At 33.8% G+C, this 16,587-nt stretch overlaps 1 protein-coding gene across 6 annotated transcripts in view; it reads left to right on the top strand.

Moving 5' to 3' along the window:
* FOCAD (focadhesin) overlaps nucleotides 1–16,587 on the top strand; it is a 352,199-nt gene that overhangs the window by 170,966 nt on the left and 164,646 nt on the right. For all 6 annotated transcript variants that reach the window (XM_031969053.1, XM_031969044.1, XM_031969047.1 and 3 more), the window contains one exon: nucleotides 592–718. In XM_031969053.1, the coding sequence (XP_031824913.1) occupies nucleotides 592–718 (127 nt within the window). The remainder of the gene's footprint in view (nucleotides 1–591; nucleotides 719–16,587) is intronic.

The following is a 16,587-nucleotide window of genomic DNA, read 5'->3' as shown; positions in this document are numbered from 1 at the left end:
CTCCCATAATAAAATTACACGTAGTGACATTCCATTTTTCAGTACCTTATTTTCTTTCCTGTGCTGTTAACAATATGTGGGGGGTAGGATGGGATGGAGAAAATAAATTAAATCCTATTTAAAATAATTATAGTTTTATAATTTAATAGTCTGTCATCATGAATGTTTTCAAATTTCTATAAATCAGAAGTAGGACATGACCTGGCAGTGGTGTGAGCTGCAAGACTGCAAGGATGTTTTGTCCTACTTTAGATGCTCTTAACACCTCCCAAAGCAGGAAGTTGGTCCTAATTGAAAAAATTGTAATTCAAGGTCAAAAGAAGCATGCTTTTCCATCCTCCTAGATTTTTGTTTGAGTTAACTGCCTTGTCTACTTTGGAAAATATTGTCACAACCGAAGTCAGTGTGAAGAATTAGGATGGGATCAGGTAAGATGTTAATAGAAGAAAAGGGCAAAGTGAATTAAGCTCAGATGTGATAAAGCAGTCTTTGCAGCATTAATGCTGCATGTTATATTCAGAGGGCACACACTCTACATACTAACATGCTGATTTTTCTTTCCTTCTCCCTTCCCCCTTGATTTTTCTATAGACCATATCAGCATGGGGCAGATATGTTGGCAGCTATTTCCCAGGTGTTGAATGAATGCACAAAGCCTGACCAAGCAACTCCAGCAGCTTTGGTATTACAAGGTCTTCATGCACTCTGCCAAGCTGAGGTAGGCTTCGTTTGAGCTGATTTGGAGATGTTCATGCAAGGAGGTGTTTCTTTCTCTACCCTTTTAGAAAGCTGAACAAGCTCTTCTCAGTGACTTTTTAGAAAGTAATAGAGAAAAAGGAAGTGTTTATTAATAATAATATTGTGATTTAGATTTTTCATACAATTCATACAATTTTTTTACCTCCTTAAAAGGTAAATTCTTTCAGAAATGGTTATCCCTAGTTTACAGAGGTGACAATTAGGTCTTGGGGCCTTAATGGGAATTTAAACCTGTCTTTCTGGCTCCAAGGGAAGCACATCATCTGGGCTGCCATCTATGGCTTTTCTTCAAATTCTGCTGACCCCACAAAAGACTGGGCATTGTAAGCAAAGATAACTTGATAAAAACTGCATCTTCTTGTTCTGTTGTTCCTTCCTTCTGTCCTTGTTCTTTTTGTAAAGGAATATTGGAAATTTTTCTTGAGTACTTTTAATAACTTCACTTCAGACAGCATTTCTACCCAACCTAGACATTAATCGTCAGTGGAAGGGACATGTGAACTGAACCAGTTTCATTTGTATAGCCAGGAAAAATTATTAATGACTTCAAGATACGTAGAGTATCTTTGCTCTTCTAGAGATGTGATATGGGACAAGAAGTCATTGTTAGGCTTGGGATTTTAAATCACATCCTAACGTTTTGTTGTCTGGAAACCCATTCGAGTCTCTTCCAAGTGCTCCAAATGGTAAACCCAATCTCTCCTTAATGATGTAGGGAATTGCAGCCAAATTTTATACATTTAATTTTATACTTTGGTTAATTTTAGAAAAGCATTTGATACTCTGAGAAGATCTTAATGGACTCTAGAAGTGATCATCCATCTTGAGTACCCTGAAAAAGTTACTGAAATCCTGATGTTTTTCCTTAGTTACATGATTAATTGAAATAGTGGATGACTTTACCATCATCAATAGAGTTTAAGGGGGATTTTATAACATAACCACCTTCATTCATTCTTTCAATATGAATGTTGGAGGAGATCCAACTTTTAGATAAGGCTTTTTCTCTCAAAGGCTTATTCTATTTCTTCATAAGAGTTATGAGGTGACTTGAGATTTTCAGTGGCTGTGGTTGTAGAAAGCCTTTTAACTTGGAAGAATTTTAAATATGGACTAGTGATGGACTATGTATTTGTCACTCAGAGGATGGACTTGAGGCTCATATTTGTGAGATCTCATTGCATTTTTTTTTTTCATTAAGAATTCACAAAATTATACTCAAGCACAGAGAGGTTATGTTCTGCATTAAGGATTATATGCATGAATATAGTGTATATTCATTATATTATTATGTATATTATATACATTCAGAATATAGTAGAATATACATGGATTTTTAAAAAAGTATATACTGTAAGAGACAGCTGGGCAGCACAGTAGGTAGAACAATGGCCCTGAACTCAGGAGGACCTGAATTCAAAATCAACCTGATACTTAACACTTACTAGCTGTGTGACCTTATCCCCAATTGTCTTACCCCCTCCTAAATAAAAAATATATATTTTGAAGAAATTATACATTTCTGAAGTACTTTGAATTACTTAGTTGAATTGCATGGAGTAGAAAGATGTCTCAGAAGCTAAATGGATGACATAGTGTATAAAGAATAGGGATTTAGAGCAAGAAGATGAACACTAGGATCCGATGATTCCAGGACTCCAGTGTTGTTCCTTCTGAAGATAAGGTTGCAGGTAGATTAAACAATTAAAAAACTCCCCAAATCCTTCAGAAATAACTCATTCACAAGAAAATCATTTCACATAAAAAGAAAAGAAGAAAAAAAACTACAGTAATATAAGTAAATATTATGCAGTAGTCTAAAGTGGTGACATTGGACAGACAAAAAAAAAATCAGTGAATTGTCTGGAAAAAATGCTTCTAAAAATCAAGCTCTCTTTATTGTAAGAATTATACTGTTTTATTCTAAAGAAAATTTTAATTTGTCATCAATAGGAAAGAACTGAGAATAGTAAAAAAAATTTTTTTTAAAAGATGATACATTTAAGTAAGTTGATATTTTACATGCAAAATTCTAATAAAATATGTATTTACTTAGGGATAAAATTGCCCAGTTGTAAGACATATCAGAAAAAAATATATAGTAGGAGCTAAAAAAATATCAATATATAACTGGAAGAAAATATGGTAATCAGAACATGGACTTAGAGCTAAATGGGTGTTAGAGTTTGTCTAGTACAAGAGGAAGCTGAAGTACAGAGAAGTCAAATGCCTTCGTCCCTCAAATAAGTAATTAGAGCATGTCTGGATTCTAATTAGTCCTCTAGTTCCACTGTACCATGCTGCCTGTAATGACCTTACCAACAAGTATGGAGTAATTAAAGTACAAAGCTTGGAAAGCTAATCAAAAGTTACTATCTTTCCTGAAAATGTGAAAGAAGAGAACAAGAGCTTTATTTCAAGAAATTAAGGGATAAAATTTTTTGCAATTGCGAAAGTGAAAGAAATCATCAACCTGAATTTCATCTCCACCATGTATATTCTTGTAGTTTTGCTATTTGATAATAATATAGATTTGATTTTACAGTCGGCCAAGAAGAAAAATATTAAATGTACTTTTGAATTGTGCTGAGTTTTTAATCCTAAAGTGAAAAATTCTAGATAATTCTGGAATATGAGATTTTAACATGACAATAGGTTTCAAAAAAATTCTTGGAAAAAAATTTGTAATCATTCCAGTGAGTTTGGACTGTCCATCCATATGGGAAATGTCCAATTATGTCAATAGCCTAGATTTCAGCATGCATCTAAAATGAGTATTTCATAGAATTTGTCCAACGGTATGAATATTTGGAATAGTACAGGTGGTAAAAAAGATAGAATTGATGGGTGAATATTTGACATTGATTAAATTTTTTATAAAGTGATTACTAGCAAGGGATTATCAGCATCACAAATGATGAAAAAGGGAAAGAAGAGAAAAGTGGGGATTGAAGATAATCTTAGAACTGTACTTTTTCATATAGTGTAGAATCTAGGAATTTGACATTTTTGAAAAAGAGAAATAAAATTTTCAGAAAAAATAAAAATAAACTTGTCTAGCTTTTATTTAGCCTCTTTATATTTGTAAAGCACTTTACATAGTAATTTCATGTGATCCTCACAACCCTATGAGTTAGGTCCCATTAGTTATTCTCATTCTGCAGATAAAGAAACTGAAGCTCAGACAGATTATCTTAAATTGTTCATGTGTGTCTAAAACAGATATAAACTTCAAGTATTCTTGTGACCTAGTTTAGCAATCTATCCTCTATAAACTGGTCACCCACATTGGGGGATAGTGTGGTTATAAAAAAAAAAAAAAAGTGTTAGATTAATAGGAGTGCAATAAGTAGATAGCAATCTTTGCTTATAAAGCAAGTAATAAAATATTATGAGTACATTAATGTACTCATTAATATGGTAGAAGTAAAACAAAGAATCATAGAATAAATGAGTCAAATGGGCCTCAGAGGACAGATGGTCTAATCTGTACGTGACTAAGCCTCCCCTTTGTGACTTTCTAATAAGTGGTCATCAAAACTCTTCAAGAATATCTTTAGTAAAAGAAAAATAAAATTTAATATGATCTTGAATATAAATGGACTTAAATTCTCCTATAAAATGAAGAAATCCTTGAAACAGTTGAAAGAAAAATTTTGCAGAATTTTGCTTAAAGGAATCACACCTAAGTCATAGGCAAAGAAAAAGTTGAAATAGTTAGAATAAAATGTATTATGTTTTACCAGAATCCAAAAGATCATGAATTGCACAAATGATAGTAGATAAAATTGAAATCAAATTGGAAAACATTAAGAGATTTCTATTTAAATCTAAGCATATACTTAAATTACATTGACAATGAAAAACGCCAGTATTAAATATATACTTTTCTTGTAGCATAGCAACTACATTTTATAGAAGGAAGTTACTTAAACTTTAAAAAGAAAAACAATAATATCTGAAGAGATACTAATGTAATGTTACAAATTAAAAATTAAGAAAAACAACTCCAATAGAATGCTGAATAAATTGAATTCAAGTATATGACAGTAACTAAAATAAAATAGTTTGGAATACAGTTTTTATTTATATTAAAATGATTTTATATACTTTAATAAGTTAAATTTTATATATTTTTTATGTTATGAAACATTAATGTTAACTTTTGTTTACAAAAACCATAATATGCTAGAGTATAACAGGTATCAATTCTGAAATTCAGAAAATGCAAAAACCACTTTAATAGACATATACCATGATCTGTGATCTTTCACATGTTAATATTGCCTCTCACCCTATCAAAACTTCCTCACTAGGGTCTCCTGAAACTGTCGTGTATCTTCCTGCCAGTCTTTTAATATCACATGTCTATCAGTGAGCACTATCAACAAGTTGTATCATTTTTTTTGTTTTGTTTTGTTTTTGTCAGCTATTCTTCCAGGATCAGTTTTTCATGGGTCATATGTTATAGTTTTCTAATGTTCACCATGTCCTTCTTATTTGCCCTTTGAGTGATCATCAGCTTCACTTTTTCAGAGAAGATAGGCTTGTAGCTATATATTGTCACTGGAAAAATATGTATTTTTTTTTTTTTTTTAGGAGCCAGACATTTCTTTTTAGAAAAGCTTAGGGCTACTGTAAGAAGCAATACAATTTGCTATCCTCTATGTTCAATTCTGTTCAATCCCATAGCATAGTAAGAAATAATTTTAAAAAATAGGATCATTGGATATAAGTCTAGATAGAGAAGTGAAATATAAAATGTTTAAATCACTTGGGTTAAAGGCCAAATTATACAAATAGTAAAAGTTATATTAAATGTAACAACAGCATTAAGGTAACATATAAATATTTATGGATTTGAGCTTAAGCAACTCAGGAACCAATTTATATCTCTGAATGTCCTCTTAATGAGAGAAAAGATTAATGAATTGGATTCAGAGTTTAAAATTTAGAAATTGAACAAATTAGCATACTAAATCAGTATAAAATACAAACCTTCAGAAATGAGATATTAATAAAACAAAGCAATAATATTAACAAATATGTGTCAGTACTAGAATATTATTAATCATTATTTTTTTAATCACTTGCTTATAGCTTTTTTCTGTATATTCAGTGTTTTGGGTTTTGTTGAATAAATTATGGCATATAAATATCATATAGTATTAATGTGCCATAAGAAATGACAAATGTGAACAATTCAAAGAAGTATAAAATTTATATAAAGTGGTATAGAATGAAGAAAGCAAAACTAAAATAAGAAAATGCACTAACAACAATTATGAAATTGAATATAGCAGTGGTGATAGTAAGATTCAATTAAATGGAGAAAAGAACTTGGGAAGGTCATGGAAGATAGGATGATTTAAAACTAGAATGTATATATTTTATGTGTTCTTGCATTTTTAACTAATATGCAAATAAGTCATGATTGCAGTTTTTAAGGAGTGCTTAGGGAATGATATATACAATAAGATATTAAGTCATTTGGATTTTGCTTAATATTTTATTAAAAGGGAACATTCATTGTACGAAGTATTGTAAAATCTAAGATTATGAGAAAATTTTTAAAAAAGAATTAAGGAACTTTAGGTAAGGGTAGTGAGGGAGTTAGTTTTTAGCATAGTAGTAGTGTAAACAAAAGCGTGGGGACGGCAAATCAGAGAGTCTGATTTAGAATTAAAGAATAATTCAGTTTAAGTATAATAAAGTTTAAAAAAAGCAGAAACAATGTATTATGAGATAACACTGGAAGTGTAGGATATTGCCAGATAACACAGGCCTTGGCTAATGGGAAAAGAGATTTTGAATTTTATTTAACCAGCCAGTGAGAGTCAGTTAAAGATACTTGAGTGAGTGATAAAATTTATGAAAGTTATTGCCAAATTTAACCAAATAAAGGAATTTTTTCAGGTATTATTTAAAAGGATTGACTAGATGATGTAGTAGAATGGAGACAGTAAATCAGCATTTATACTAGTTTGTTGGCATTGGAAATACAGAAAAAAATTAATGCAAGAGATATTATAGAGGTGAACTCTTCAGGCATTACCTACTTTTTCAATGACTATAACCAATTTAGGAATGATTGACAGATTGCCTTCAGCTTATAAACATAAGACATAGAATTTGGTGGGATACATTGACAGACGTAGCCAAATTGGGAAGAGGAACTAGTATTTGTGCCTAAGTATAATTGTATACTTTCTGGTGGGACACAGAAGTTTAGTTGTTCTGTAAATAATATATCTAGAGTAGAAGACAAAACCAGAATTTTAGATTTGGGAGGCATCTGCTTAGAAATAGTATTTTCATCTACTTATGATATTACCATTAGAGAACATATAAAGAGGCAAGAATGCTAAGAATAGATCCTTGGGGAATACAAATAATAAGAGTTCAGGAAGTAACAACAACAACAAAATTGGAAAATCAGTCAGAGAAGTGAATGAACTAGAAAGTTATATTGTTCTTGAATGGAAGAGAAAATATAATTTCAGGGAATAAATTTAATTTTGTGAAGTATGTCAAAAACTTCAGAAATAAAAGGAGATGTAGACTAAAAAAATTACTGTTACATATAGTGATTTGGAGTTTCAGTAGATTAATGGGAGTGAAAATTTGTTGGCAAAGGATTGTGGGAAAGAAGTAGTATGGAAGTAGAGATGTTAAGTAGAAGCAGCTTGTAAAAAAAAAATAAGTTTGGTAGTGAGTGATAGATGAAGGTTAGATTTATGGACTAAAAAAGATCATGAACAGACTTGGCAAATAGGATTGAGTATCAAGGAAAAGCTTAACGACGCATAAGAATAAAGGCATAACTGTTAGAACAGGGTTCTAGGGAAAGTGAGAGTAGATGGAATTACATGTGTAAGCAGAAGGATTAAACTTCAGCCATCACCTTTAGAAGCGATAATTCCTATGTAGTTGTAGACAAGGGATAAGGAGAGGAGGGTAATGGTACTGGGAGGTTTTTAGGATTTCAGAAGCCTGGGGCCAAGAGAGCCTGTTAATTTTGATCTCTTCATTGATTTAGGAAACTAGATTATCAGTTATGTGGGAGATAGTTAGCAGGCAGAAGAGAGAAGGCAAAGTTTAAAACATTCCTTGTGGAGTAACAGGAGCAAGCAGCTATTCAGAGTACAGCAGAACATTTACCAGCAGTCAGTGGGGGTCTTGTTATGGATAGTTCTTCTCAGTTTTTAATTGATGCAATATGTTGATATTGTGATTTTTCTCCAGAGACATTCAGGAACTTGGGAGCAAAAGGAGAGTAATTGGATAGCGGATGATTTATGTAGATGAGGGTTTTCAGGTTCTAATTGACAAAGGATTTTAAGGGGAGAAGCTAGGAAAAACACAAAAATATTGAGATATTGAGCCCTGTAGACAGGGCTATGGAGGGAGGTCTTCTTCTCCCTCCCCACCCCCCCCGGGGCAATTAGTGTTAAATGACTTGTCCAGGGTCACACAGCTAGGAAGTATTAAATTAGGTCAAATTTGAACTCAGGTCCTCCTGACTTCAGGGCTGGTGCTCTATCCACTACACCACCTAGCTGCCCCAGCTTTAATAGATAGAGTTGAAGTGGGGATGCTGAGTAGGGAGTGGAAATTTTTTTTTTAAGTTAAATATGTGCAATTCTTTTAAACATTTCCTTCTCTGTCATGTTGTACAAGAAAAATCAGATCAAAATGGGGAAAACCAGGAGAAAGAAAAAACAAAAAAGGTGAAAATATTATGCTTCAACCAACATTCAATCTCCATATTTCTCTCTCTGGATTTAGAAGGCATTTTCTATCCCAAGTTTATTGGAATTGCCTTGAATCACCTCATTGTTGAAAAGAGCCAAGTCCTTTACAGTTAATCATCATGTATTCTTGTTGCTGTATATAATATTCTCTTGGTTCTATTAACATCACTCAGCAGCAGGTCATCTAAATCTTTCTAAGCTTTTCTGAAATCTGTCTGCTGAATCATTTCTTAGAGAAAAATAACGTTCCATTACATTCATATATTCCAACTTGCTTGCCATTCCCCAATTGATAGGCATCCACTCAGTTTCCAGTTTCTTGCCACTACAAAAAGGGCGAACAGAAACATTTTTGTACATGTAGGTCCTTTTCCCTCTTCCATGATCTCTTTGGGATAAAGATCAAAGGATATATGCAATTTTATAGGCCTTTGCGCATAATTCCAAATTGCTCTCCAGAATGGTTTGATTATTTCACAATTCCTCTAACAGTGCATTAGTGGGAATTCTTAAAAGAGAAGATTATGTTTTGTAAAAACATGGGGTTGGTGGAAGAATATAAAGTTGTAATTGGACAATGTAATTTTACAATTGAGGATCTTGGACAGAATGTCCCTGCCTAAAATTCTAATGTATCCATTCAGTAGAAGATATCATTAGACTTGAAAAGTCAAATTTTTAGGATTGTTATCGACATGAATATTTAAGTCCTAGGAATATGTAACAGACACAATAGGATGTCATTAACTTACTAAAGTTCAAAGGTGTGTTTATACTTTCTTACTTCTTAGTAGATATGAAACAATTCTTTTTTTATTATAGCTTTTTATTTACAAGTTATTTGCATGGGTAATTTTTCAGCATTGACAATTGCAAAACCTTTTGTTCCAATTTTTCCCCTCCTTTCCCCCACCCCTTCCCCCAGATGGCAGGTAGACCAATACATGTTAAATATGTTAAAGTATATAGATATGAAACAATTCTTCACTCAAGTTTATTGTTATTAGAGAGTGTTGAGGCAGGAGGTAGATAGGTCTGAGAAATGTGAGCTTTAATAATTGAGAGCATGACCTGCTGTGGAGAAATACTACTTTTGAGAGAGACTCAATTTGGATTTTTGTTGAGGGATCTCTCTCATTTGCCAGTACCATGCTCCCACCCCACTATCCAGTTGGGGATAGCATCTCATAGCATTCCCAGAAAGCGATAGCATGAACACAGAGAAGTGGTCAGTTTACTATGTGGTCAGCACTAGTCACGCAAATACAAACAAAAAGACATTTCCTCAAGTTGCTTACCTTTATGGAGAAAGACAGATAAAAAGGCGCTGCGGGGGGTGGTATGCATATTGTTGTTGGGGCATGATTAGTGTTCCCGGTAGATGAGACATTACTGTATCTTAGGTGAAAAACAAACAGAGTTGTCTTGGGCCTTTTCCTTATATTGAAGATTCTGGGAGAAATCAGGCGTAATAAGGCGAGACATCAGATACAGAGATTTCCAGATAGGTGGTTCAATGGTAGATTGATCTAAGTTGGTTGAGAAAGAGTCTTGTGGTGGTGAGTCACTAGTGTGCCCTGGAGAGGAATAAAAATTAAGGAAAAAATATAGAGAACCCAGAAAATTATAGTCCCTAGCAGAAATGCCGTACCCTGAGAGAGCAGTATCAAAACATTATGAGAAGTACATGGGACTGAGTTTTTTTGTTCTTGTTCTTACACTGCATCTCATTAAATATCTTTTCTTTGATAGTTTCTTTTGGCGGATCATTCAAGATAAGTGCACAGGTAAGGATTTGCTAGCTGTAGTTGTAGAAGTATGGTCACCAGAATACCATCTCCTTTGGGCTCCCGTTGGGGCGGGGGATGTCAAGGGATTATTGCATCTCTTATCACTGTCTTCCAGCTCCCACTCTATTTTCTAAGAGGTGAGTGACTTGTTTTATGTTAAGTCTTCTGAAATTAAGATTGGTCACTGCTTTGATCAGATTCTATAACCTGCTAAAGTTGTTTTCCTCTATATTATATCATGTAAAATTTTTTCCTTATTCTGCCCATTTTACTCTCACTTCATAAGGATTCTACAGACTTTGTCATATTTTTCTTTTCTTTTGACACAATCATACTCCATATGCTTTGTATACTACAACTGATTCAAACATACTCTAGTTCTTTCCATTTCTTTGTTCCAACAAAAAATACTGCTATATTTTAATGCATATTAGTCCATTTCCTCTGTCTTTGGCCTTTTTTGGGGGGTAGATGCATCTCATTGGTACCACTGAGTCAAATATCCCCCAAATACTTGAAGACATCCACTTTTTTGTCCATTGTGATTTGAACATTTTTGTCGTTTGCTTGTTTTTCCATCACGTCTGACTCTTATATAGCATTTCCTTGGCAAAGATGCGGAAATGAATTGTCATTTTCTTCTGCAGCTCATTTTACAGATGGAGAAATTTGCCCAGGGTCACACAGCTAGTAAGTGACTGTGGCTGCATTTGAACTCAGGAAAATGAGTTTTCCTGACTCGAGGCCCAGCATTCTATCCACTGGGCTACCTACCTGCCCAATTTGAACCCAGCAGGTCCTTAATTCTTTGAGCTGAATGGAATCCCTTTCATCATCTGCCAATTTCATCTTTTCTCTTAGTTTGCATCTCTCTTTCTAGTTTAGATGGCAAACTTCCTGGAGGGTGACTAAAACAAATGCATTTTATTGATTCTTATGAGATTTTGCTCAACATGATTTACTGTAATATCATTTAGAAATGACTGAAGCACTGATCTGGGGCTACCTGTACTGACTGCATGAATGTGTAATTTTCGTATTGATCTTCTTCTAGATCTTTTTAGTAATGGATAGCTTAAGGTACATTAAAAAATCATAAGGGTTCTGTTCCTATCTGAGTTTTATAAATTATTATAGGTTTTCCTGTATTGTTTGATGTCTCTGAGGCAGTGTGTGTGTGTGTGTGTGTGTGTGTGTGTGTGTGTATCTGTGTGTGTGTTCGTGAATCTGTTGTATGTAATGTGGTGTGTGGAGTTGTAAAATTCTGGGCTAATCTTTTGTTTTTTTGCCAACATGATTTCAACAGAAGCCAGCATACTTTCTATGGGGCTATTTATTCTGGACTCTAATTGATATCATGTGTGAAGCGGTGTAAGAAGGCCAAGTGAGTTTCAAGAATGAAATGTTCAGTGTAGTTTTTTAATCTGTTTCCCAGCAGTTTCTGGAAATAATGTGTGTCTCTTTCCACCTTACTTTTTTTTATTCTCTATCTTATTATATCTTTGACCATAAACTTCTCAATTGAAAAAGCAAAGCAAAAGAATCTCTTAAATAAGAAAGATTTGTGGATAAAAACATTACATTAAATAAATCTAACTTTATAAAGCAATTGTTATTGTGATAAGCAACCCATAAAATTGATACATTACAAAAAGCAGATTTTTAAAAAGATTTCATTTGTTCTTTGAAAGTATTTATGTCCACATGCCAGAAAAATTTTTTCTCTTACATTGTTTTTCTCATTTCCTCTTTCTGCCTCTCTTCTTAGAAGTTGTAACAGAAATGTTCATTTGTTCTTGGCTCAGATCAGAGAAACTTACAAATGTTACTGCTAATCATTTATCAGCATCACTAATGAGATATTTAAAGAGAAACTTATGCCCATTTGCTTACTCCATGAAGAGTGAAAAGATGCTGTCTCTACATCCTTCCTAAGTTCTTTTTTTGCATACAGAAAAACTGATTCTGGGGTATCTTTGCTTAGCACAGTGAATAGGATGAGTAAAAATTTTTTAAACTTTCTTGGAACCTGGGAAATGTGAAACTCTGCTTTTCTTAGGGTTAGTCTTTTGCTTTGCTTTGGGAATTGGTAGAGTTCATTGAGAAAGGAAATAATTTCCATTTGTCCATTGTGACTACTGTCTCCTTAAATTCCAAATCAAAGCTTTCCAGTTTTCTGATGAGAAAAACGGTGATCTTTCATTCATTTTTTTCTCCCTTTTCTAATTTAGTTGACTCATCTTTTCATGCCTCATTTCACTTTCATATTTCGTTAAGCCCTAATTATAGAGGGTTGTCCTTGAGACTTTCTCCTGTAGACTTTAGTGCCCTTAACTCCACAGGTCTATTACATAAAATTTTAAAAAAGATGGATAGGAGGATGTTTTCTGTTGATTCTATTTGTCTGTAGAAGAGCTTCTTTTCTAAGAGTTGCCTCATTTATCACTCTAGGGCCTTTTAGCTAAATGGCTCTTAATACCTGCATGTGGGGGGTCCTGGGAAATTAGTACCTCCATTTATGAATTTTTTTATCCAGGTCAGTTTACCAAAGCCATATGAAATGACAGGGAAGTCTGCACAATTCTAGTCTTTTCCCCTTCCCCCAATTGCATTTCTCTATAGATGACATTTTGAAAGTGTTGTCTACATGAGACAAGCAAAATGCTTCCAGTCACTTGAAAGCCACTAGAAATGTTTCATGGTGATATGTCTGTCTCCAGTTGACCTTGACATTTACTGAAATTGCATGAGAAAACCTTATTTTTCTCATGCAAGATGTCTAATTTGCATGTTGAGACTGTTCACACAGCTTGCCAATCCCCTCTGGCTCCCCAATGTTTATTTTGCATTGTTTATTTTGCAATCATATTGAAGAATGTGACTTGCTACTTGGTTATTATGCCAATAGAGTCTCAAAAAGATTTTTTTTTTAAGGGCAAAAATCAGGAAGATGGATTTATGTATTTCCATTGTCTAGACCAGTATGTCTCAACTTAATTTTGTTCATAGCACAGGATTATTGTTTTTCATGAGTAGCTCATTTGAGTTGACAAAATTACTTAAGACTCAGAAGACTTGTGTGTGTTCATATGATTGTTCTCTATAATATGCAGGAGACACATGCAGGTGATTGGAAATAAGTTTCGTACTTGATATGAAATCAAAGCACACTAGTGTTTTGTAGTTTGAATCGCTGTTGTAAATGCCATCTTTAACCTCCTTCTGTCTTTATTTCTTTCATTTCTAAAAAAGGGAGTGAACTAGATAAATTCTGTGAACTTGCTATTTGAAAGAATCATGTAGAAACTACTTAAGAATAGAGACTTACTGATCATTATGCTAGTGCAATACTCAATAGTGTTCAATAAATGTTTGTTGAATAAATACATGAAAGACTAACTGGAGTTCATGTTGTTTAGGAGCCCTGCTATCTTTTAGCAATTGACATGGTATTTATTCCTTTTTTTTCCTTTACAAAAATAGTTGTTTATAATCCTATATTGCTTTAAAAAATCATTATTGTCTCTACCTCCTTGAAGTGTTTAATTTCAAGTTAGATCCAGTGAAGTCAGCTTATCTTACTTTTTAAGCTGAGTCTTCATTATTTAAAAGGCCAATTTATATGCCATTCTTGAATATTTATTTGATCACTTTCTTCTGACTCTAAGATATATAAAATAGATATTTCAGTGAACTGTGTTAAAATAGAAGTTGACTAAGTTGTGATGAGAAGTAAATGTCCTTTTATTATTCTTAAGGACTTAATTTCCCTCTAGGATTGTCTCTCTTCATCTTGTAAATTCTTTAGTATAGTGGCAAGGCCATGGAACTAGGAATCAATGGGTCTGGATTCAAGTCTCAGCTTCTTCACTAACTAGTTCTTTGACCTTATCTCTTTTGGCTTCTATTTTCTTATTATAAAATGAGGGAGTTAGGCTCTCATTTTTAATGTTGCTTTTTACCTCTCACAGCTTGTGGGTCTGGGAATTAATGTCCTCTGTTAGCTCAGTTTTCTGTGCCAGTTCTTATTTATAATCAATCAATTAGTCAATGAAAATGCATTAATGAAATGTTTTTTATATGAAGAGCACTGTGTGCTAAACACCAGGGAACAAAACCAGGATGAGTAAAGAAGTTCATATCCTTGTATTTTGTTTGTTTGCTTTTTGCTTTCCCCCAATTATTTAGCTATTTAATTTTCAACAATAATTTTTTATTTTCAAAATACCTGTAAAAGTAGTTTTCAACATTTACCCTTGCAAAACCTCGTGTTTCATTTTCCCGCCTCTCTTCTGCTTCCCCCTTCCTCTACACAGCAAATAATTCAATTATTCCTTATTGCAGGAGACAATGTGGACAGTAGGGGGTGGTTACGTGAAATAATTGGTTTGGGGAGGAAAAGATAATGAGGGTTTTTTTTGAACATTCTGAGTATGAAATGCCTAAGTGGGACATCTAGTATGAAATAAATGCCAGGTGTTTTTATGCTGATTTCTGGATTTGAAGAGAAATTAGAAAGCCAGAGATTTAGTCAACATGTGAATACAATATCCTCACCCTTGGCTGGTTCTGAGATTGGAATGGCAGAGCCTTCCTTGGGTTGTCCTGGTAAGTCATGATAATGTACAGAAGTCTGAATGTTTAGAGGCAGTTCAGTATGTACAATCTTGTTAGCCAGTCTTGTGAGCTCTGTTCATCCAAGTGATGTGAGTAGCTATAGCCATCTAGGAAAACAGAGCACTTGCAGATTTCCAGCTCACTTCTGTTGGGAAAGAGATCCTAAACTATAGGATGTGCTTGCTCTTGGTTCCCTTTAGGAGGGCTGCCTTGGCTTCCAGAGCCAGAGATGGACCGCATTTGCTCACTAATTAGCTTTTCCCCTTCTGCCCCTGTTGCCAATGAATACGCAAATCTGACTTCTACCCCTTTCTTACCCCTTGCCTATCACATGGAGGAAGGAACCCAAGAATAGTTTTTCTAAGATTTATTTACTATAAGAAAAAAGGGATATCTTTTTTCTTATAAGAAAAAAAGAAAAAAACATCTAGTCTACTGCCATGAGGCACCAAGAAATACAAAAACAAAACAAAACAAAAAAAAATAAACAAAAAAAAACCAAGCAAGCAAACAAACAAACAAAGCTACTCATTTTTAAACTGCCTGATATTTACCTTCTAAGTTATTCTCTCTAGCTAGAGTTTCCATAGTCTGGCTTGATCCATGTTTGCCTCCAACCATGAAACATCCGCCTCCCTTGGGACTTTTTAGCAGAATGATGGTTTTTTTATAATCACACATCTTCCTTACAGGGTTGTGGAAGTCACTCATTTGGATTAAGCTCTTCTGACCATTTTGTAGCATACTCTTAGCTAACCACCAGTTCCCCATATTACATGGCAAGTGTGAGTGTATTGACTAAATCACTGGCTTTCTAATTTGTCTTCAGATCCAGAAATCAGCATCAACACCTGGCATTTCATTTTTGGACATTTGGACATTTCATACTAGGTATCCCATTTAGGCATTCCATTCAGAATGTCCAAATAAACCCTCATCTTTTCCTTCCCAAACCCACTCCTCTTCTGAATTTTCTTGTTTCTTTTGAGGGCCACATTTTCTTCACAGACTCTCAACTTTAGCGTCACTATATCATTCCACTTAGCGAATCAGTTTCTAGATTTTGTGATTTCTATTCCACGATGTCTTATCTGTCCCTTTCTCTAGCTCAAGCATCATCTACATAAAGTATTTTTTGATTATCAGAGTTACTAATGTTCCATCCTCTTCACTTTGTATTTATTTTATACATACATATATACATACAATGTATATGTCTTCTGTAGTTGAATGTTCCTTGAAGGCAGAACCTATTTCATTCTTATTCTTGTAGTCCTAAAGGAACTTCATAAATTCTTTGATTATTAATAATTAATTGTTTATAAGGCCTGGTGGGACAGCTATCAAGAAACAATCATGAGATACACAGAATAGATATATGGGTAGCAGAGAAGAGGGAAGGAGAGTTGACGCTATCAGAAATCGAGAGAGCACTAATAGCAAACTGTCTTTTGAGCAACTTTGCTTAGGTATGGCTCATTCTGTGCTATTCTAGTCTCCCATTCTATCCATTATCCTTTTAATTAAGCAAGCTCTATATGCTTTGATACTTCTTGTATATTTGTGTTTCTGAATTGTCAAACATTGTCTGCAGTGCTTCAGAACCAATTGGGAAATACTTTACAAAATAAAAATACAGTAGAAATAAAGTAGAAATTGAAGATGAT

The sequence above is a fragment of the Sarcophilus harrisii genome, chromosome 1 (genome assembly GCF_902635505.1).
Source record: "Sarcophilus harrisii chromosome 1, mSarHar1.11, whole genome shotgun sequence".
NCBI classification, from domain to species: Eukaryota; Metazoa; Chordata; class Mammalia; order Dasyuromorphia; family Dasyuridae; genus Sarcophilus; species Sarcophilus harrisii.
The sequence above is the reverse complement of the archived record's forward strand: the minus strand, read 5'-3'. Positions and strand labels throughout refer to the sequence as shown.